The sequence below is a fragment of the Falco punctatus genome (genome assembly GCF_963210335.1).
Source record: "Falco punctatus genome assembly, chromosome: 9".
NCBI classification, from domain to species: domain Eukaryota; kingdom Metazoa; phylum Chordata; class Aves; order Falconiformes; family Falconidae; genus Falco; species Falco punctatus.
This window is the reverse complement of record NC_137589.1, coordinates 27,049,069-27,073,600: the sequence shown is the minus strand read 5'-3', so window position 1 is coordinate 27,073,600 and position 24,532 is coordinate 27,049,069. Positions and strand designations below refer to the sequence as shown.

The 24,532-nt window shown below is 39.8% G+C and overlaps 1 protein-coding gene across 7 annotated transcripts in view; it reads right to left on the bottom strand.

Moving 5' to 3' along the window:
- Positions 1-17,108: 17,108 nt before the first annotated feature.
- CPEB3 (cytoplasmic polyadenylation element binding protein 3) overlaps positions 17,109-24,532 on the bottom strand; it is a 92,296-nt gene continuing 84,872 nt past the window's right edge. For all 7 annotated transcript variants that reach the window (XM_080403611.1, XM_080403612.1, XM_080403608.1 and 4 more), the window contains one exon: positions 17,109-22,857. In XM_080403611.1, the coding sequence (XP_080259737.1) occupies positions 22,630-22,857 (228 nt within the window). In that variant the 3' untranslated portion in view covers positions 17,109-22,629. The remainder of the gene's footprint in view (positions 22,858-24,532) is intronic.

The window sequence follows — 24,532 nt, the reverse complement described above, 5'->3', positions numbered from 1 at the left end:
AAGAAGAAAAGGCCTCAAAATCAGGAGGATCCTTGTGCTCAGCACCGACACACGAAGGGAGCGGGTGACACCGCATGAGGAGCCACACGTGCAGCCCGCCCTGCCCATGGAGCCTTCCAGAAGCCACCCCGGCCCCTGCCCAGGTAACGTTCAGTTTCTCGGGGACAGTGGGGGGATGGTGTGGGCTCCCCCTGACAGCCCCTCCCGCACGCTCCCTTCTCCGAGGCACCAAGGGCCGCTGCCGCCTGGTGCAAGCGGCCATTGAGGTGCCCCCTCCTTTGCCCCCACAGCCTGAGGGCGAGGCGGGCTGAGCTGCCGTCCTCCCCTCAGCCGCCTCCTCCCCCTCAGCCATACCCCTCGGCTGCTGCTACAAAACCAGGGAGCGCTGGGCGCTCCAGTGGAATTCCAAGGGTTTTTGAAGGCCCGCAGGCTGAACGATGGTGCTCGGCCAAAGGAGGTGGCCTGCGTGCTGCTGAAGGGTTTGTAGCATGACAGGATCACCATCATCACCCGCGTTTTGCCTCACAGGCGGGGATCACCCTGGGTCTGGGGCCGAGCCTTGTGCCTCATGAATTCAGCTACTCAAGGTCTCCGGAGGCGAGGAGGTTTCCCCTTGGTTGTGTTGCTCTGCCACTGACCTGTCCCACAGCAGGACTCGTATCTACGGCAGAGATGCATTCAAGGCACTAAATGGCTTTTGCCATTATTAGATGCCTTTATCAGCTTTGCTTTGGCATTTAATCAGCCACAACAGCTGTGTGTTGCCTCATAAACTCCTCTGCAGCAAACATTATCCTTTAATTAATCCCTGAAAATTACAAAGGCTGATGAGGTAACCTGGTTTTGACACCACCCAATTAAGCTTAGGAGAGTTTGTTGCTGTTTTCATTGAGCTTTTAGACAGTTGTCAGCTGGTCTAGGCAGAGAGCTTGTTAGGGCAGGTAGGGGCCATGCAGCAGCACGGCACAGGCAACTGGTACCAGCCAAATCCCTGAGCTCTGAGGATTATGCACAGCTGGGAAACCTGGGAGATGAATAAAAGTTAAACCCTAATTTAACTCACATTAAAATTGGAAGGGCAATCTGAACAGTGTGTGGCTTCAGAACTGAATGATGTTACAGTCTTATTAAAAGATTGGAGACAGCTGCTAATTAGGAGTAATTGAAACTGAGGACACAATAATGAGTGGATCTCTTGCATGCTGGAGGATTTCAGATGCATGCTTGGTTTATCATAACTTTTTGTACATCAGCACTTTGAGAAGTTCAAAGCATACAAAAAGCATGAAGATGTGTCTATGACTAGAACAACTCAATACCTTAAGATATCCACTAGAATGTTTTGTACCGTGGATACAAGGTTTTTTACATTATGGACACCACGTTTTTCTGCTTCCACAAACCCCAACCCATACTTCCACCAGAATCAGACATTAGTTTTAAACAGAAGCAGTTCACAAAATAACAAAGACATTAGGCATCATGTTTTCAGACTCTGTTCTGGTCACATGAGGGCTAGAATTGTAGCTGGAAATTCAAGGCTTTTGTGTAAGCTTGTTGATTCTAGCAGAGAGCTTTGCCAGGGAGGAGGGGAGCAAGAAATACTCCCCTAAATATCTGGGAGTTGGCAATGCTGAGTCCTACCTCATTACTTCCCATGGATGACTGATAAAAATTCTTGTGGATTTGCCATTGCCTACTTAGAAACATGATATCAGGAAAGAAGGTTTTTTCATATATTTATTCAGGTTAGTTACTGAGTTGCAAAAATGTGTTGGGATTGTGTAATCAGCCAGTGCTCTGCAGACCTACAGCAAATATTTCATGAACTGTGAATCGTGTTTTAGGAAATACCAAGCGATGCAGGGTGTAGAGTTTGTAGTTAAGGAAGTATAAATTTGATAGAGCATACAAAGTGCAAGAAGGGAGGTTGCTCCAGAAATTGTTGCAACACATTTCCCCATCAGCATTTAAAGTTTCAAAAGCAAATTCTGAAAGAGAAAAAAAAAAAAATCTTGTGTTTGAGAAATGGGAAAAGAGAAAGAGAAAAGTGAAAAAAAATATTGTCTTCCACATCTCTTAAGGTTTTTTGTTTTTCTTCATCACTGGAAGAAAAGAAAAAAACCAAAACCTCAAAAAAACCTTGCCCTTGCTGTAATGCTAGCTCACAGCTGCTAGGGAATTTACATCTCCTGTGACAGGTGTTAATCATGGTGAGACTAAAGAGCAGTTCCACTTCAATGACTCTTTGTATGTGTTAGTAGGTGGTAGCATAGTCAGGACTCAAATTATAAGAGATTATGTTTTCAGAGATGTATTGAAAACTCCAACCCAGTAATTATGTTTTCCAGTGTAGTCCATTTGTGCTGCATTACTGCTGGAGACATTCTACATTGCTTAAGTGATGTGTTCTTGCTGTCTGAGATTCTGAAACATGGGGGGGAGGGAGGGAATGGTGTAGGTGGGTCCTGTTAAAATAAAACTTTGGAAGCTAGAAAGTTAAGACTTTACATCCCAGAAGGAGGCATGGTGATACAGATTTATGCAGAGGGGTGGTACAATTATCAGCTTCCTATGTTGAGGGGTGTCCTGGTTTTGGCTGGGATAGAGTACATTTTCTTCCTACTAGCTGGTACAGTGCTGTGTTTTGGATTTTGTGTGAGAATAATGTTGATAACACACTGATGTTTTAGTTGTTGCTAAGTAGCAGTTACCCTAAGTCAAGGACTTTTCCATGCACAAGATGTGGGTAGGGAGCAGAGCCAGGACAGCTGACCCAAACTAGCCAAAGGGATGTTCCATACCATAGAACATCATGCTCAGTATATAAACTGGGAGGAGTTGGTTGGGAGGGACCACTTGCTGCTCGGAGACTGGCTGGGCATCACTCAGTGGGTGGTGAGCAGTTTTATGCATCACTTCTTTTTCTTTGGGTTTTATTTCTCTCTGTCTTTTTGTTATCTTCCTTTTTGTTATTATTATGTTTTACTTTATTTCAATTATTAAACTGTTCTTATCTCAGCCTATGGGGTTTACCCTTTTCTGATTTTCCTCCTCATCACAGTGCAGGGGGGTGGGGGAAGCAGTGAGTGGTTGTGTGGTACTTAGTCGCCAGCTGGGGTTAAACTACAACAAGCAGAAGTGGAGGGCAGAGCGATCCAAGGCTTGGGGAGAGCAGGTCTCTACAATGGTGAGTACAGCAACAGTTCAGTTCAGTTAGTTTGGTCCCAGGAATAAATACACGGGCAGTTTTACATACCCCATAATGAAGTAGCCCTTGGTATGGGTAGCCCACAGCTTATTGAAGTGAAAAGAATAATACTAAAAAACAGCAGTGGGACTTCAGGGAGTTTGTTGGGAGTTAAAGTGGGCAAGCAAGTTACTCAGTTCTAATTCAAGACACAGCTAAACAAAGCGTGATAGTGAGTCTGGAACAGCCATGTTTACCACTCACAGGGATCTTGCCCTTTGACTAGAGATGAGGGCAGAAGTCCAAACCTGTGAGCTAACCTCAACTAGAAAATCCCAACGGAGGTCCCTCATTACACTAACTTTGGTGTTTCTAGGCATCTAATTTGAGTTCCCTTATATCACTAACTTTTCTTTTCTGAGCACTTTGGTATTTTTGTGTCACCTAAATCAAAGCTGGATTCAGAAATAAGTGCTCCTTTCCCTGGTTGCATAATAAGGCACGAATACCTGGTAACAGCTGCTCTCCCTTTCTCTTAGAGCACAGCTGGAGCCAGGGGGAAATGGCAGTGCTGGTCCTTCTATTTTTCACAAGAGTGCTTGTTCAGCAGTGTTAGTGTAAAGATATGCAACCCACTATGCTATGAGTGGATCTGTGTGAGATTCCTTTCTACCCTGAAACTGCCACAATACAAAACAAATCAAGTATCATAAGGAGCAAAGAGTGTGATAGCGAGCATGAAAGGCTATCGGGCTGCTCTCTGTAGTCTGGCATTTTATGTGCCTCCATGGGAGAGGTCATGGGAGAGATACCCCTCATCACAGACTATTTTGTTTATGCATGTTAAGCCAAACTTCTTTTGGCTAAAATGCAAAAAAAAGCCCTGGTAATGTAGCTGCTACTTACTTAGAGTTACCTGCAAAATCTCCTCTTGACTGTCTAGTGGATACAGAAACAAAACAAAGGAGGTTTTTTTCCCCAAATTACGTCATATCACTCAAATTTATATTAAGCTTCTTTTCAGTGAAAATTAAGACTATCCCTGTTGTTTCAAAAGGATGACAGCATCCTATCCAGTGGGCCAAAGAAAGAATGCACTCTTACAGCAATTTGGCCTGCAGTGAGGAAATCAGCCTTGTTAGCTCTGCTTCTAAGAATAAAGCAAAATAAAAAAAGTTAATGCAGGGGTCAGATTTGCATCCTTTAGAATGTAATTCATCAAATGCACTAATAAGAACACCACTTTGTTATGATTTCTTAAAGTGAGTGGTTGGATCAGAGGAACTTGAAGAATAGGAACAAGCTCACCATATTGACCCTAGGACTTGGCAAGGTAAAGACAAGCTGAGAGCAACTTGAACGGTCTTCTGCGTCGCTGAACCCCAGCCTTGCCCCACCATAACATCTCTTATGAGCAGGAAGCTGAAGGTAAAGTCTCTTTGTGAGTGTCACCAGTGGGGGGGGATTATCTCCTACAGCTCTATCAACAGTGCAGTGCAAGGGGCAGACAAAGGCGATACTATTATTCATGCTTTATTTGCTACAAACAATGCATTTTAATCTGCCTATCAGAAATCAAGCCAGATTGAGTCATAACTGTTGTGAACTTGGATGCCTGAATTGTTCCTAATGTCTGAGCAAGTCTTTTCTTCCTGCTTCTGCCAATCTGATTTGCAATCCAAAGAGGTTTGTAGTGTTAAATAAGTACAATGAGTAGGTTTTGACTAATTCAGTCTCAGTTGAAAATGAGCATGTACGTAATGGGATATTTCTGAGAAGAAGCCTCTTGTATTGTGCTTTTCTGAGTGCACGGTTTGTTTGAATGCTGCCGTAGTCTTTACTGGACATCATAGCCTTGTCCTTGAAGTATTGACCTAATAAAATTAAGTGCTGGGGGTAAGGAGCCAGTTAAATGTGAAACAAGCATAATCTCTCTACCCAACCCAGTCCCTCCAAACAGGAATCAGACATTCAACCTTGGTTCTTTACACAGTGGGAAAGAACCAGCAATTAAAGCATCTTAAGTCCTTGTTAAGTGTCAGAATTAATAGGCACCAATAAGTGTTTCCTACAGTGGAGACAGAGGCAGAAACAGATCATCACACTGATTAGCTTTTTCTTTTGAAAAAAAGGATGACTTTATTTATCATTGCAAGCGAGACCAGCGTGTTCATGACTTGCTGTATGATTTCAGAGAAGTCACTTATTTTCAGTTCTTCTGTTCCTTATGTGTGCTCTGTTTGTTTTGCCTATTTGGACTGAAGGCACTTCAGGACAGAATCTATCTCTCTGCTTTATATAATGCCAGGCCCAACAAGGCTCTGCTTTACTTTGAGGCCTTCAGGCGCTGGTGAAACACAAATGCTTTCAAAGACGATTAGCAACACTGGCTTTGAATGGGAAGTCATAGCCTGGCCTGAGGAGGAGGAATTTTTACTGCCCTTCCCAATCTGCTGATTACTATTTTCTTGGAAAGGAGGAAACTGGGAATTTTTGCAAACATGAACATTCAAAATGCTTGCATAGTTGTGGCAGACTCTGAAGGAGGTGGATTGTGAGTGGTTAGATTGCATTTGCCTGAAAATCTAATTAGCTTTGTTGATACCTGTATGCCTTAATAACACCCAAAGCCCAGGAGAGGTTTAGTAAAAATTAAAGAACTCCCTGTCCTAAGCAGATGCTCATGATTACTTATAAAATTTAACCATCAAGTGCCCCAAGGGAGAGGAGCTTGACAAATGTGGTAATATTTAGGCTGTTAAACCAACAGGCAAATAAATCAAAATAGGGTTTAATTTGAAGAAGTATATAAGCCTTCCATTCCTTCCTTTATTTTGTTTTTTTTATTATTTTTATCACAATAGCACCTGAGAGTCCCAGGTAGCATAAAGAGCAAGGCAATGTACAAACCCTACCACAGAAAAGCCATTGTTCCTCCCAAGAGTAGCTGGTCTCAGGGCACAGTGAGAGGGGCAGATTAAATTGTTAAAGAGGTGCCTGGTTTATAACCTTTTTCTCTCCAGAAGTTCTTGTCATGTCAGTTCTGCCAGTTGATCTACTTTTTAAATTTATTTATTACCATTTTTTGGTAGTCAGATTGCATTCTGTAGTAATTAGATGAAGAGCTGAGATGGGTGGAACTCTGGCAGAGTCGTACGGTTGAGTATCCAGTGAGCAGAAACCTCTTAACCATGATAAGCAGCAGAAGACACTGCAAGTGAACATGCACTGATTAGGTCAGCCCTGATCTCAGGGGCATGGAAAATAAGTGCAGTCAAAAATTCCTTCTCACTGATTTGGTGCCAGGCTGTGATGAGGAGCACATGTGAAGATAGTAACTGCTGAAGTTACTCTGGCCTTTAATTTCTTTGTTTTAAAAGCTAAAGGGAGTCCTACCAAAATTATTTTAAATAACAGAGGGACTGACGTAATCATAGAAAGGCACATTTCAGTACAGGTAGAGTATATACAGTTTGCTTTACCCCACTTCTGGTGTACAAGGAGCTTTTAATGTAGGTAGTGTCACTAACTATTGCTCAGAATCAACACGAACGTTGTGGCATGCGTATTTTCACTCGGAAGATTTGTGGCTGCCAAAATGTCCTCTGTAATCAGAGGAAATATTTCTATCATGGCAGTGGTCCAGGTTTAGATAGTCTGGTAGTATCGTCATGGTGGGCTGTTCTAATTCACCTTCTGTTTTACTAACATGCATTCCTATTAATTGTAATTATTTTAGAAATAGTACTGGGTCATTAAAGCTCCTGATCCTCAAGGCAGGTTCATTGCTCACATGCCTACAGTGTGTAGAGATGGAGGTAATATCTCAGAAATCCAGTAAATTAGATGCATCTTTATAGGCTGTTAGATCCATGTTAGATGGAGAATCCTGAACCTGCCGCGTCAAGGGCAGCTACATGCTTTCGGATTGCACTGCTGGGCAGTGCAGCTTCGCTAGAGCTAACTCTCAGGAGGGGGTATGGACAGCAGCACATCTGAGGTCTTGCTCTTCAGCTTATGGGAATGTCACTTGGAATTCACACTTGTGTGTCCTTAAAGTCATCTTTTTTTTTTTTTTTTTAATTTCTTTCTTCCTAAACATGTCGGTATAGATGAAGCTCTTATGAACTGTGAGAAAAGATGGAGAGTGCAGCTTCTGGCTTGGTGGTGTGAAGTGCAAGTGTGCAGTGGAGGCCTACAAAAGCACTCGCTCTTTGGATTTCGGTACTGTTCAGCAGGTGCCGCATACCGACCTACTCTGCTTTGCCAGGACGGGCAATTCTGGGTCTGTGCGGAGGCAGCTTTAGGCAACTTAGCCAGAGAGTTTGGACAGCTTCAAGGTTATGCAGCAGCTGAGTAGGAGTTTTCAGGAACAGTTTTGGCCTTTAACTTTTAATTACATCCTTTTTTATTTTTTTTTTCTGTTTGCCCCTATAGTGCAATTTGATTAAGGAAGTACTAAAGGTTTTCCACACCAACAATTTCACCTTCAAAGGCTTTTGCAGCTGTGACCTCAGACGCTGTCTCTGTTTCACTTATTTCTCCTCTACTGACAGAAGGAGGAATTCATGCTCGCTGTTCATAAATAGGATCATGGCAGAGAACATCCTGACTCTATGTGCAGTCTCTCTGCCTGCAGGCTGTCTGCTTGATCTGCCAACCCTGAATTTTCACCTACCCACCTGATCTGGAAAGGGGCGGATATTAAGATTTTTCTCTGAAATGAACTGCCGAATTAACAACTGTCTCTTCTAAGAGCCATAAATGGAAATGAAAGGCTAATCCCTTGTGCTGTGGTGCTTAGCCCTGAATTATGTGGCAGGCACTCATAAGTGATGCATACAATATTCTTAGAAACCATTTTGATGATGTGTCACTATATCAGCCAGGAGCAAATGCAGATGAAAGGCTCAACAGGTAATGAACCAGACGAATTCCCTTCAGTCTGAGGTCCATGTTCTCATTCAGGAGTTAGATTTGAAATCTGCTTGTCCTGGGTGTCATCAGAGTACGTTGTGAAAGCGTGGACACAGGTGTCCAGAAAACCTGAAAGGATTGCTGGCCAGCTCTTGGTTTTTTACAGGTTACAACCGGCTTTGATGTGCTGCAACTACACCTACATGATCTGTGTCCAGGCTGACAAGTGTCTAGTTCGATGTTCAGCACTAGGTCCTTCACAGCCTTTCAGTCAAGGGCTTCAGTTATGTATTAATGGTACAGGTCTTTGTGCAGGTTCAACAGCAGAAATATCGGTACATACAGGGGTAGGGAATATTTTGGCTCACCGTTGGCCCCAATTCGGCAAGTACTTCAGTGTGTATATAATTTTAAGCACATAAGTAATTCCAGTCAGTCAGTCAGTCTTGTGTTTGAAAGTGCATTGCTTGACTAGGGAATTTCTGATTCTTACAGCTGTTCGTATCTTGGCTCCTACCAGTCTTCCTCCAAATTTAAGAGCACTTCTGCTTTACTCTCTTGTGGTAGAAAAGTGGTAGCCCGCTTTGCTCTGTCAGCACAGATAGCAAATCTGCTTTAGCTACCGTCCTGTGAGGATCTATCGTGTATGCATTGGACAGACAACTTGATGGAAGTAAACACCCTATGGTTAACTCTGAGAGACTAAGTAATACAATATTGCTAAAGCTGATACTCCTTAGCTAGGTTGCATGAAAGTGCAACCTAGACAATTGGCAAAAATTTTAACAAGCTTTTATGAAGTTGGGCATTTATTCCACAAAGTTCAGAAGTTTACAGAGCCTAAATAGGGCAGTACAGAGTAAGAACCAAGAGACATGTTAGAAATGGAATTGCTTTTGCAACTAGGATTGGGGAAAAAAATGTATAAGCTCCTCTGAACTAATTGAACTAGAACATGAAGCTACATCAGTTCCATGCTGTACATGAGATCAATATTGTTCAGGCTGTAAAGGAGAAGATACAACAGCTTAACTCCTTGGGAAGAGGGAGGACTGTTTGGGACATTTGGAGGTAAGGGAAATGTATTGAAATATATGGTGCTATTCCTTGTCCTTATTATTATTATTTTTTAAATACATCCTTCACTTTATTGCACCCTAACCTACATGAATGAGAGTGTTTCTCCTTTTCCCTGGACAGTGATGCATTGGATCTTTTTTTTGTACTCACTTGTACTAGGAAATGTCTCCAAGCCATCTGCCACTTTGACCCTGGCTGTGGAAGAATCAACCTGTAACAGGGAGAGAACTGCCTTACAGTGCAGGCCTTTCCCTTCTTTGTGACCATCCTCCCCTTGAAGAGCAGACTGTCCAGCCTGGCCCAGGTCAAAATGGGAGAGTGGCAAAAGCAGCAACAGACTTGTTCTTCCTATGAGGCAGCACTTTTGCTGTTTATCAGTCAAGCCTATCAGGTAGACTTCCTTGCTATTCCATTAAATATGTGTTTAAGTCTTCCCTGTTTCCAAAACTGGCACTGCCTATACCATTGAGGTTTTGGGACATAAACCTTTTTTACGAGAGCCTTGCTCAGTGCTAGGTTTTCCAGACCACAGATCATGCATTCCACTGCTGTACACATCCATCAAACCCTTTCTCATCTCCTGGGACTTCTGAGATATTTCAGCACAATTTTCCTATGGAGTAAGTTGTTTCATAGTTGCCAAAATAAGATTTCTTTTGCCTACTGCTTAAGCATTTGGGACTGGCAACTCCCTGAGTTGGAATGTGGAATTACAAGTGTTGTTGGCCGATCAGGACAGGTAGTTCCTAAGCTCCTGCAGTACTGCCTGAGCCTTTCAGTTACCTGCAACTATAGAAGGCAACTTCACATCAGAGGTGGTCTGGCTAGATGAGCACATTGTAGCCTTGGGCACTACCCTCCCCACTACATCCTAGTTGACTTGCACATTTTCAGCTCTTCCTCCAGGCAGTGGGAAATGCCACAAGTAGCTGGAGAGTTCTGTAGGCTGTAGCTAGTGTCTTCTCTGTCAGAAAATCCACAGCTGTCCCCAGGTGCAGCCCAAATATTTCGAAGCAAAGCAGCAAGAAATAAGGTGCAGTTAAGGATTTCATGGCTTCTATAGAATAAATGGGAGCATGTAGCTCTGTGGGTTGCATCAGACAGCATAGCCTGATATCGTTCTTTCCTCAGCTGTGCAGTCCTGCAGTTAAGGCTTCTGTTCATACTTCAGTGTGAAGATGATTTGAGGAGAGGTGTGTGTAATTATGGCTGGGACTGTGCTTGTGGGGAGAGATGGGACTGGCAGAGAGGTGATACCAGTGCCCTTCTGATGCTTCAGAAGGGATATCGTGCTCTTTGGATCCAGAGAGAAGCAGCGTCTTCACCAATTGCCTTGTCCCACTGCCAGGATGAGGCTTTAACAAGTCAGTGGCTTGGTAATAGGAGTGGCAGAAGGACCCCAGGAGTCCAAGCAGGTGGTGCAGCTGGTGATGACAGGCTCAGTCTGTTGGAACAGTATGTGTGCCGGAGATAGCCAGGGACAACCCATTTTAGCAGGAGCTGGGCAGATGCGCCGTCACATGGGCCCTGGCTCAGCTGTACAGCCCGAGCTTTAGGAAGCTGAGAGGGCAAAGTTTTCAGAACTTGCATATTGCAGCTGAGTGACTCTACAGCACAGTGACTCCCTTTCCTGGGGCTGGCGGGTTGTGCTCACAGTCCTGTTTCTGCAAGGATCACAAAATGGAGGACAACACCCCCCCACCCCCCCCACCCCCAAATTTCTAATCTGACAGTGTATTTGGAATTGCCTCAGGAATTGGGCAAATATTCAGTGTGAGTATTTGATATGAAGTGTTCACTTCTGGCTAATGCTATTTGTTACATCCCTCCTTCAGAGCACGAATTAAGAGGACTGCCATTTGCTGACTCTGCATTAGCTCCTGCAGCATTTTGAATGCAGCTTAATTCCCCCGTGAAAAGAACTGACACAACCAATCTCCATGAACTCTTCACACTTGACAGAAACACAAGTGAAGACGTTGACCCATAATAATTAGGAAATTGGGATCAAAAGCAGGCAGGATTAGCCCAAACTGTTTTATTCAGAGGCAATGCTGCAGCTTATAATATACAACTTAGTTATTAGAGAACAGAATTTCTGCAAGTGAAGGCAGTTTCCATGGTGGAAAAGCTGCTATAAATATAGTTGTATATTCTGCTCAAATTAGGTTAGGAGAGCATGAGCTTGAATAGTATTTAAAAGAGCAAAAGGAGAATCTCATGTAGTGTTGTCCTATTTCTGGTGTCACTCTTGAGTGGAAAGGCCATTACCACCCATCTGGCCTCATACACCATTCAGAAACAAGAAATCAAGAACGAGACAGAAATTATGTTCCTTAAAATCCTTTTCCAAACAGAAATTGTTGTCTACTTCAGAGCAGTGGCAGGCATCTGCAGCTCAGGGCCACTATTGCTCTGCCAAAGGCATACTGAAATGTTTTCTATGAACAGTCCTTTTTTATGTCTCAGATACTGTGTGAACAAAAGGCTAAACTGCAGGAGAGATTCATCCTCCCCGCCACTTTGCTGCTTTTCTTCTTAATTTATACACTTACTCTACACTCGTACACTCTGTACAGTGGAGCCCAGACTCGCAGGATGGATGTGAATTTAAGATTTAGAGGGTTCCATCTGTTCTCTGTGAATAATCTGATAAATGCAGAGGATTCCACATATCCTGGCATTTGTTTTCCTTTTTCTTTGTCTCATAACACCTAGCTTCACTGAGGATTAGCTATCAACAGCCATTGCACAGCAGTGAATTTGATACAAGAGTTACTGAGTTATATAATAGCGTAAAAGATTTGCAGACTCAGTAAGTCATACCACCTCATGACTAGGGGGTTTTTTTTGGCCTTCTGGCTCTGTAGTCTATATTAAACCTTTTTCAGGGCAGTGATTGAAGTAGTATTACTGACGGAGTTTTAGCACTGAAATTTCCTGGTACCTTAGGGATTTCTCCAGAACAAAACATTACCAAATTGCTGGCTGATCATTGGGAAAATGTGTCCCAGCATCACAACTGTGGACTTCTACTTGGTCTCTCTCTCTCTCTCTGATTAAAACAATTACAGATTGTTATATTTATATCCTATGTGCTGTGGGGGTAGTGCTTTCATTATGTAGCTGTAAGGTAATGGTAATTCTCTGCCTCCCAACTCTCTTGACAGAAAAGTGCTAGAACATTCTAGCTCCAGGTTTGGGTGGGTTTTTTTCCTTTTTAGGGCTCTGTGTGTGTTGCATTATCACTTGTTTTCTATTTTACCTGGTAGGATGCAGGTTTTTCAGAACTTTGAGGCTTTACTCTCATTTTCCTCTGTGTGGCAAGTCTGTCTTTTTTCAGTGCTTGTTGGAGTATATATTTTCTGCTGTGGTCAAGCATCAATATTTAGCATCTTTGAATAGAACAACATAAGCACCTAGTGTAAACATTTCAGCAGATAAAAAAATTTCAACTCAGAAGAGGGAAAAAAGGGTCAAGGTCACAAAGCCAAATCCACAAAGTCATGTAGATGGTGTGAATTTGAGTATCACTGTGTCTATTTGTTTAATTCATGGTGGCCAGAGCATAATCCATGTCTTAAGTTAGGCACCTGTACAGTAAATGTGATCTAGAGATACCCAAGGTGCTTTTCATGCTCATGACAGTAGAGTTAGCTTGTGTTACACTGCCTGACGCTGGAGGAAGCCTTTTGCTCTCTGTTGTTCCACTTTACATTAAACAAATCAAGACTCCCTGGGTTAAGAGGGTGAGAGCACAGGAATCACTGACTGAAAGGTTTGGGCACCCACTGGGAAGGGAGGAGCTTTTGGTTCTGGTTTCTGCCCTCCTTCTGAGTTTATGTTTTAATGGGTATCAAATGCTTCTGCTGATTTCTGCCAAAATGACTGAATTTTTTCTAGATAAAACATTAATTAAAATGGAGATAAAATGGACTGCTTAACCTTTCCCCATTCCTCCTCGCCTCGACTCACCTCACCTCACCTCACCTTTGCTAGTGTGCACTTGCAGGTCATTAGGTTCAATTAAGTAAGTTCATCAGTGGTTAGAAAATAATGACTAGTCATTTCCTAAGCTAGAATATGTTTAGATAGACTGTAATGTAAAAAAGTAACCAGACTAACAATGTTTTGTCTAAAGCTGGAGCCAGTGAGAACTAGGTGAAAGTTGAAACATTTTCTGGTGAAGTAGTATCCCACTGAAGTCTGTAAGACAGAATTCTGCCTTCAAATTAGCGGGAACAATATTCTATCCCTTATCTTTTATGTGGCGTTCTTCTGGCCTGTGATACTGCATAGCATTTTGATTAGCAAGTGATTTCCCATCAATGTGTTCAGCATATAAGGAGCTTGTTATATAGATGTAACTTTTTGGTTGTTTGTTGCCTAAAGGTATTTATGTTTTGTAACATATGTAGCAAGTTCTTAAGTGGGGATGAAATGTTTTTGTTTGTGTTCACTCATGGTTGATATTTTCCTTTTGTCATTGCAAGCAGCAGGTGAAGTGATGAAATGTACACGTTCAGTAGCAAAACTGCAGTTCTGAGCTCTGACAAATTATACAACGGGTAGTGACCGGGGGGAAAGCAAACAAACAACCCACAACCTAGAATGTGTGTTGTGTTAACAGTGTCTTTTAAGTGAGAATCCAGTTAGTTGCCTTCTGGAGTAAATTATAACTACCCTGAATTGTACCCCTCCCAAATGAGTGCTTTAGACAGAATCCTCCCCGATGTGCAGCATCGTCTCACTAACGTTCCCCTGTTACTTTGGTGCTCTGTGACAGGTTAAACCTTGTGGAAATGAAACAAAGAAATGTTACCATTGCTTTTCATCCTTTCATAAACTGGTGACAATTTATGAAATTGGAGGAAAGCCTGAACTATAGCATGCAAGTCTAGTCAGGAGTAAGGAAAGCAGAGGTAGAATGCATAGCAGGAAACCTGTGGCGCATGTGTATGCTGGGCTTCTGTGATGTGGGCTCTGACCACAGTATGCACAAGGCACAGCTGGAGGGATCAGTTACATGATGAACAAGATTTTGCTCATCTCTTAGAACTTTGTGAGTTTTTTATCTGACTCGGACCGTGCTCTGTAGTCTGACAATGAGATTAGAGGCCTTTTTGTAACTTTGAAAGGCAACGATCTTGGAGGAAAGCTGAGATTTTTATCTCTGCCATGAGTTTTGGCAATGTTTTGCAGAATCATCTTGCATATGAATTTTACCAGCTCTCTCACTCTTTCAAACTTTTATTTCAATGGGTCTGTAGTACATGTTGAAGCTGACAAGTCAAGAAGGTGTATTGGAGAGCATTGTGTTGTTACATGTAATTTTATGGACAACCATTTTAATTATTTACCTTAGTGATGATGCTCATGCTGTTGCGGAGACCATTTTTCTTCACTTGGTAGAGACCAAAGTATATGTCACTAAATGAGTATTTGCAACAACCATGAGCAAAAAGGCTTAGTCCTTGCTCTACAGTGCAGGAATGTTGGAAGAAGAAAATAATGAAAGTTTTTAAAAACCCCAGTGTTTTAACCACTCGGGCTGTTGGATAGAGAAAGAGAAATACACTTCTGTTCTCTTCTATGTAAGACTTGGTCTGATAAATATGTTTGCAAGTGTATTCTGTGTTTAGGCCTGCAGGTGAAAAAATCAAACAGGGAAGTACCCTGAGAATCTAAGTAGAGCGTGGGTTGCTGAACAATTCAGAAGTATTAAGACACAAGCAGTTTTACATATTCCTGTTCACAAAAGCACAGGCCCAACAATGCTAGGCAGCAGCTCAGAGGGCTTTTTAGGAAGTTGTTAGTAGCAAATAAATACCACTCAAGCACCTAGAAGTAGCAAATGGATGAATGTCTAGTTTTACTGGTTCGAGCCCAAGGCCCCACCGTGCTAGCCGAGTGGTGGTTGACATGGCCACACCGGCAAGCTGCTGTGCTGAGTGAGGCAGCGTGAGCTCTGTCCTGCTGCCAAGGGGCTGCCATAGGACTTTATACTTGCTGATATTTTATTTCTCCTTCCAAAACAGGAAAAGGGGGAGATTTCTGGGCTTTTATCATGTTTCCTTCTCAAATTGCTCCAGGTACAGTTTGTCATCCTAAGATAAACTTTGCAAAATGTTGCTTGCCGCCAGGGAGAGAGAAAATTCATTTGAACAGGCGTAGTTTGTGTGTGCATCTGGTGTACGCAGCTTGATCCTGTGTTCATAACAGATTTGTGTGGTGTAAGGGCTTTGCAAGTAGCTAGTACTGTTTTCTGTGAAAACAGGTTAAACGTGTTGCTTGTTTTAAAACCTGTTCTTGGTTGATGGCTAGGAGAGAATGCAGCAGTTCTCCGCGTGTGCTCACGCTGTTTAGTTTTTGCTAGATGTGAGGAAAGTAGATCATGACTTTAAAGAGCTAAGCTGTGGCTATTCTGCTGGTCTGTGTGAGGGGGTCACATGAGGTTCCTTGAGTACAAAAATGTTAAGCTTAGAAGTGTGCCTAAACAGGTTTAACGCACAAGTTTCAATAGTCACTGAGGTAGCTATTTTAGTTGAATTTAAGCCTAGCAAAAATAACATATACAAACCAGAAGCAAAAGAGGCCATGAAGCCTTTTTTACTTAAGCACATTGGTTTAAGTTAGTGCAACCTTTGTCAGTATCAGTACCTTACAAGTGGCACAGTTTACTTTATCAGTAATGCAATGGAAGGATTGAGGATTCGAAGTTCCAGAGAGGCTGTGCTCCCTCCCACAGTTGTTCCCTGTAATAGAGGATGGGGGTAAACCCAGACTGATTTTGTCCAGTGTACAGTGAGAAGCTACAACAAGTAGTTTAACATTCATTAATTGGAAGGTGTTTCTAAGAGCTCCCTTCTCAATTTAATTCTGAAGCAACCACAAGCCTACAAGTTCTCATACATTTATTTACTACTAGAGTTCCTATTACAGATCAGTCTTGTAAAACCATTTCTCCTGGAAGACCTGAGAGTTTATTCACTACCAGTTGGGAAACAAGTCAATGCCTGAGCATTCTCTTTGTTTTCTAGCATCCAGGGTTTCTTCTTCCATGTATTTGAGCTATTGCGCATGGTCATGTTGGGATAAACCAGCGTAACACAAACCACAGGGCACTGCACACTAAGGGAGCAGTACTTGGTCAGCACACATAACCTCAGCGTAGTTCCCAAAGGGCGTTTAATTTCTAGCGTGATCCTAGGCAGTTCCTGTGTAAGTGGAACACATACACTGAAGTCAGCATGTAATTTCTAGTGCTGATAGTTCCAGCAGGGTTGTTGAGCTGCATTTAGGTAGACACTGAAAGCAAGCAGTGACACAGAACATGCACTGTTCTTGTGGTCTTCACTTGCCCCGACACAGGAGTATTCACATTTTTTCAAGGAAGTATTCTGTAGTTCCAAACAGCTATATTGCTGATCTTTAATTGTCTCCTATTCTTGAAATAGAAACCATTAGAAACTAGCGTTGTAGTGCTTTTTTCTTTTTTAATTCATCAGTCAGATCTCTAGCCTGCAGTTAGTGTTAAACTGCTCATAAAAAAAGTGCAATATAAGTTAGCCAGCAATTTTTCTTCAATTCAGAGAAAATAATTCAAGTTCCTTTTTTCAAGATACTTGATACTGCATTTCTATAGTACATGTTTTTTATATTTGCCTTCAGCTTATCATAATAAACACCTTCTCAAGGGTGGCTTTTCCATTTTAAAGAGAAACCCTAAGTGGACTATATACTCGTATTTTAAAATAACTAGAAAAGATAGTTTGTGTGCATGTGAGTAAGGTATTTGCTTAGCTGTATCTAGTATAGAGAGTTTTCCAGTACAAGATTTGGGGGTTTTGTACCTAGTTTACATTCCCACAATGCATGTCCCAAGATTTCCTTAGTATGTGCAAAGGATGACAAATATCAGTACTTCATACAACTATATTTAATAAGTTATTACAGAAAAAAATAAAGTCCAAACTACAAAGTTTAAGCAATTGTAAGCAATAGCAGCATTGAGCTCCATGTTTAGTCACAGTACTGCAGTTCCATACAAGCATTAGTCCAAGCCAAAAAGGAAGAAGCCTTGTTAGAATTACTAGCAAAAACAATCTAAGAGAACATGTAATAAAAGATACAGTACATTTAAAATTAGTTGAAAAACAAGTACAGAGATCTTAGCTGTGAATACTCTAAAAGTTATGTCCATTATTCTGACAGTAAAATTACAAATATCTAATACTTTATACCCCAACAGAACTACATCCAGGAAAAAGAAAAAAAAAAAAGAAAAGAGCCAAAATTATCTCTTATTAGCACCCTGGTTTTCTACTTACTCCTAAACTTTTTCTTACATAAATTTGAGTGTGTCAGAATTATGTGGCCAATGTGATTTCTGACCAGCTACCCATTTGGGGTATAGAGTAGTCACTAACATGAATATAAAATACTCTGTGGTATGATAGAACACTATAGCAGCAGAGATTAAGAAGTTTGTCTGGTTTAAAAAAAAAAAAGGAAGAAAGGAAGGAAAAGAAGAAGGGTTTAGCTGACATCATACAAACTAGCATAAAAGCAACTACATACAAGCCAGATTAAACAAAAGAGACATTTCTACAAATCTGTGACTAATCTTTCACTCATACCTTGCAAGTAGAGATGTCACAATACTGAAATAGTAACATGGGAGCTTTTCCCAGTTAAGCGCCTTTTTTTTTTCTTTTTTTTTTTCTTTTTTTTACTACTCTAACAGATAGTGAAATCAGCAAAGTTATTTGCTAACTGCATATTTGCAATACAATTTGTTTTAGCCCATGCCTTGCTAGCAGGCTATAAAATACAAGCATGTAGGCAGAAATATAAGCATAAACTTTGTACCACTTAGCAGGAATTTTTTTATTCCCTCTTCATTCCTTAATCTCCTTTGTTTGCAATTTGCATACATTCCAACCAGTAGTACCTAATTTGAGTCTAAATTTTACTTCACTATTTGATCTAGTCTATACATTACTTACAGAACTGAACACACAGAGGATACACAATCAACAGACTCTGGACACATTTCTTTCTGCAAGTTACAGATGAGCCACTCTAACACTCCAGCGTAAGTTAGTCTAAAAGGTCATCGGTAACTTGTTGAAGTAATTGCTTTGTCTAGAGAAAGTCATTGTATGCCCTGTTTACGCAACACCAGTTTTAGTCTGGATTGTTTCAGGTGCCAGAACAGAGTCACTGGCTTCAGGAAGGGGTTTCTTCTGGCTGCATAGGGAAACAAAGGTGATGTACATGGAGGCGAAGTGAAAGGTGGTTTGATACTGGCACTTGGTATTGCCAATACAAAAGAAAAAAAGGACAAAGACACAAGAGAGGCAGAGAAGAACGGAGAAAGACAAAGAAGCTGAACAGATGTTCAGACGTGGTGGCAATATGGGTTACTGCATTGCTACCAGGAAATGGACGTACATTATTTTGCATTAACTAGGCAGCTACCAACGCTGTGTGGTAACTTCATTAGAAAATGATGTGGGTACCTACAAGTCTGCTCCATGCTGCCACTGATAAACATATGCAGGAAGGAAGTTGTGCAGGAAGGGGTCAATTTGATTAAATAAATAACACGGTGGCAAAATAGAATGAAGAATATATATTTTAGGAGGTTCAATCTAAGACTACTGAAAAGAGCTTATCGAGTTCATGATGAGAAAAGTAACGGAGCATTATGCTGAATGGGCAGGGTCAAAAACCCATTGTTTCGATAGATTTAGTTCCTTATAACGGCAATAGTATTTTATCAACACTGGTGGTGTATAAATCTAGACAGCGAACTGGTACTGTGACATCCCTATTATCTCCCTAAATCATTTTGATAAAGGAAAAGGCTTTTCAAAGTATCACATTTTTTCTGCTTCATTCTGTCATTTTATTGCCCAATTCTTTGTTACAATTTTCCAATCACTTTACATAACCAACCATTTTCATCATTGCCACACTATTGTAAACCACATCAGCAAGTTAATACATAAAGCTTTGCATTTCAAAAAACTAGACACTTTAGTAACAATATTACAAAGATTTTAGCTTCAAAAATAACTGAAAATGAAAAAAATAAACTTTTAAAGAATTAGCATCATAAAATTAATTTATTCCAAGTAAAAATACAAAATAATATTAATGACATTGACCAGATATGAAAGTCTCTCCCAGAAACAACTATATTAATGGTTGAGAAAGCACTCCTTAAAGAAAATACGAAATAAAAATGAAAAATATGTAAATATGTTTAATTTTTTTCTTAGCAAAAAATCTTTCTAAAAATAACAATGAAAATTTGTCTCAGTACAAAGGCTACATTACTATTGAAAAAATACCAGCATGAAGAAAAGGTACATATTTGACAGTAGAAAAATGATTTTAGTGAATCACAATGTCTAAAGTTTGCAATGAAAATAAATCTGCAATAAAGATTTATGCCTTTTTTCTTTTCATTTTTCTTTTTTTTTATACAAACAGTACAAACAGTATTGCACATAACAACAAATAGTCGAGGTTAGGTTAGCCTTCAAAAAAATCGACTAGTTCAAGTCTCACATCAGAAAAGGCCACAATAGGACCTGTTGTACCCAGGGGCTTCTTAGTCAAGTTGCAGTTCAGAACTCCATATTTTAAAAAATAACTTTTTTTTTTTTGAAGGACCCTCTTTTAATATAACATATTAACAACTCAGGGGCACATTCATTTACAAAACAAAAGGGAGCATGTCATAATTTAATAAACTAAAAAAAGTTCTCTTTAAAAAAATACAAACAGAAGAACTCTCACAATTCTGGTCAGTCGTGCATAATCACACTTGATTATAAATATACAAATTAAGGGAAAATATTTTTTCACCTTCTATTCACAACTTTCAGCACCAAATGGAGTTTGTGTTTACACCTGTTCTTTATGATGATTTTGTTTTAGATTTAATCCATCATTATGCGATATTGTACATTTTCCAGCTTCTCTTTCTCTCTCTCTTTCTCTCTGGGGGTATTTTTCTACATGAAAGAGGGGTATTTCTTCAAAAAGGTTTACTTCTTTCACATAATTAGGTAGATTTCTGTAGGTTAGCTATGATCTTTAATATTACAGTTATAAAGCTCTAACTTCTTCATTTTCAAAAAAACTCAAATAAGCATGAAAAAAATAAAGTTACCCATCTGTTAAATCATTTTTCTTGCAGAATTAAATTAATATATATTTTTCTGAATAAACTTACTTAGAAAATATCATTTTCTTTCCTATATTTCAAAATTGAGGTATTGCAAAAGATCATGTCAGTCAGAAAGCATGCCTTTTTCTTTAAAAAAAATCATCAGCCGACTGTTGAAAACTGTCTAGATACAAAAAGTAGTGCATAACAAAATGTCTTATACAGATGAAAAAAAAAAACAGAAAAGACACCTGGGCTGGGAAAAGCAATATCACAAAAACGCCCAGAAGTAACTTCAAAAGGGATAATTATAATAAGCATTTTAAACCAGTAAAAAACTATTTTTTCTTTTTTTTTTTTTTTCCAAAAACAGAAAAAAAAATCCTTTCAAAGCCAATACTCGCAACTAAACATTGGGAAAAACAACTTACTAAATTAGACACAAACAAGGACATCACGACAAACAAAACCCAGAACATTTAAATCTACTATGCGGTGTCATATCCAGTCAGATTGTCCCCAGAACTGCAAAATCAAAGGAGGAAAAAGAAAAAAAAATAGTGTACATATTCTCACAATCATTAGTATACCAAGTGTGTTTATATTTATATGCTATCTGCAGCCCCATAGCTCATGCTAAAAAAATGTCCACTGTGTTAGCAGGTCTTAATTGTATTCAAGCTTCACAGGATACTTCCAGGGATTAGAGAGATAACGCCACATCCACAGAGCAGACATCTCATGTTACTTTTATATGCAGACATTTCTTTAGCACCACTTTTTCTCCTAACTTTCTTAAATGTGCCTAGTTTATTAGTTTGACAGACTATCTAATCGGTAGTGTGTGTGTACGCTAGCATGAGCTCTTTGGTTTTCCGGACAAGGTCTGCAGCTACCTAAATGATGCAAGCATTAGGAGAGAGATTGTAACTAAGAGCTCATTTCTGTTTATGTACCTGTTATGAACTGCCAAAAATGTGTTAATGTTGGATACAGAGGCTTTAACAGTTAAGTTTGATCACAGTACTAGACATAATCACTTTACTATATAAAATAAATTGCACGATATATAACAGAGCACCGCAAAGTACTTCATCTACCATCCACAAATTTGTTTTAAGAATATCCTACAGCTAGTTTTTATATTTGTTGTAATATAGGTCATTCTGTAATGGGCTGATCCTAATTTCAGAAGCATTACATTTACTGAGGCATGCCTTCCTCCAGTCAGTAATCAATTTTTTTTGTTACTGAGTATTTTGTAGCCTACGTAGATTCATGATTTGTGCATTGTGGGCAGGTTTTATATTAGACATATAAAATTTATTGCATGCAGCAACCTGATTAAGTAAACATGCAGTCAAAAAATATTGACCTTCCTTGGAAGCTTTTCTGTATGCTATACTGATCTCCTTTCAGCAGCCATCACTATTTTAATCACATATTCATTTTTTAATTGATACCCTAGCCTGAATAGAGTATTATGGTATTAGTAATACCATTTTAATAGCAGCAAAAGCTATTGCAGCATACATTTACATAACACTAAAAGACCTAAAAAAAAAAAAACAAACTGAAAAAAACCCCAACAACCACAAAAAAAACCAAAACAAACAAACAAACAAAACCCCTCAGCAAAACAAAAGAAAAAAGTCTGATCCAGCTTATGAGGTATCATCCTTACAAGTCAAAATGGAGAGCAACTAAAGGCTTATTTTCTTTAAGGGTTATTACTACTCTAAATGACCCAAACTAATGATTGCTGAATATCTGTTTAAGTTTTTGCTACATCTGCCACCTACTTGTGAATATTACCTTTGGTAAGTCATCTGCTAGGGGCAAGTCTAAATTTCTGAAAATAAGTGCATGCTCCAGTTTAAAAATAAAAATAATTATAATTATAATAAAAAAATCTTCATCACATACACATCAACCCAGTGAAGGCTGATGAGAATGGCAGTCTACATAATGTCACTAGTGACAAGTCTTGTGTAGGAAATTAAGGTACCAAGCAGATGTTTGTGTGAATCAAAGTGCAAAATCAGTACAGTTACACTCTGCCGGTTTGTATTATACTGGACACTGAGTTCAGTAATGTGACTGTAAATAATAATAATAATAGTAATAAAAAGACCCATATCTTCATTAAAGTCGAGGACGAATGCACAGATTTCCAGAACACTAAGCCCTGAGGCAGCACTCTCTTTTCACATGATTTAATCTACTCCAGGACTTGTTGCTGGGTGAGGCCTGGGGTTCAGCTCCAGCGGAACGGGACGTGGCGGGGCCGGTCACCTCCCTCCTTTACCAGTGGTTTGTGGAACTCTCGACCAGCACGAGAGTGTATGCTCGCCCAGCAGTATTCACAGTAATACTGCAAACAGGTAACATTGGCACAAAAGAATGGAGCAAATTTTCCACCACAGCGAGTGCCCTGGCATTCATCACACATCTGATCATCCAGCACATATGGCTTCACTTCCACCTGCACCAGGAACAAGAAAGAAGATTACATAGTTTTGTTAAGTATGAAGAGAAGGGACAATATTTTAATTTTTTTTACTCTACTGAAGATCTTCAACTAATGCTGGATTCACCCAAGGACATTGGTAGTTAAATTTTCATACCAACCACTTTACTTGTCAGAAAATCTCAAGAAAGAAGAGTGTGCTTCGATAACTCTTCAACATTTCTTGGAAAAGTTAGGTATGCGGAAGTACTAAGATGGAAGTACAGTAAAAATAGCATCTCCAAGGATTTTGCTGCTGTCTAAGAAACCTCCAGGAATGTAAATACAGTTGTAACAGGGGTGCAAGAGAGCGGCTTTTAGGAAGAGAAATGATAAAGAACAAAATTGTATTTCTAAACCTCAGAGGTCCAGTGAATTTCCAAGGTGGTTTTTTTTCCAGAGAGTTTTTTTGTTTCTTGATTTGTTTTTTGTGAATTGCAAAATGCAGGACCAGACGAATAAATGAAGAGAGGATTCAACTTAAGATTAAATGCACTTGTATTCAATAGCCTGCCTTACGCTGGCAAAAAATCACTATCTAAAGACTTGTAGCTTTAGCAACGTAGTAAGATTTCCTAGTTGTTCCAGCTATGGCCATGCCATCGAACACAAATAGGCTGGAGAGCTGCTGACTTTTGTCTTGCACTCAGCTGTAAACATCTTGGGACTGGAATTATTTTTGTTTTTAAAGCACTTGTGCCAAACAGCGCTATTTTGATGCATGACTAGGCACTTGCGATAATACTATTACAGAAGTTGACACCGTGTGAGTTCTCTCCTGTGTGTCTGTTCCTACGAATCAGGCCCACACATTTAAATTGAGTGTTTATTCATTCTGGGGAAATCATTAGTTTATGCATGTGTAATTCTTACGGTTCTATGATGCCATTTATAAAGTGGCTTACATACAGTCAGCTACACTAAAAGAGAGAAAAAATTGAAATATACATACTTTTATTATAAATAATTCTGCTGTAACTGCACAAGTGCTCGTCTCGCAAAATTTGTATATTGCAAGGAAAATTTGACTCCAGTAACTATGCTTACATACATGCAGTATTAGAGAAACACAGAATGAGATATTAAGTTGAAAAACAAGAAGTGTATTATACAAAAAAGCTTTATGCTGAGTTTTACTTCAGTTTCTCCTGATCACATTTCAACAAATGTTATTCATTTGAATTAAAGCTTGTATATTGAATTATATTTCTTGCCTATGGAACAGCTAGAACTGCGAAGTTCTAAATTAAATATTTTTTTTTTAATTACACTGTACTAATAGCGTTGCATGGAGCAAGTCTGAATTAACTGCTGGTTTGCATATCATGTGCCATACCACTAAAATTAAAAGCATCATGTAGAATAAAATAGCAGTGTCTCAAATGAAATTGGAAGAAAGTAGGTCCAACAGCCAGCATATCTCTAGATCCCCACCTACTCATATTTCCAAAGCATGAATTGTGAAGGCCTGAAATAGATTCTTTCTCTTATTCCTTTTCCAGTTTTAGTGGAAATAATTTTAAGATTGTATGCTGTACAGTTCAGGGATTTCAGTCTATTAGATTTAAAAACTTAACATTTAAGGACTGAATAAGAGACTTCATACTTCTTCAAACTCACAGATAGACCTATTTTAAAAACACATAAAAGA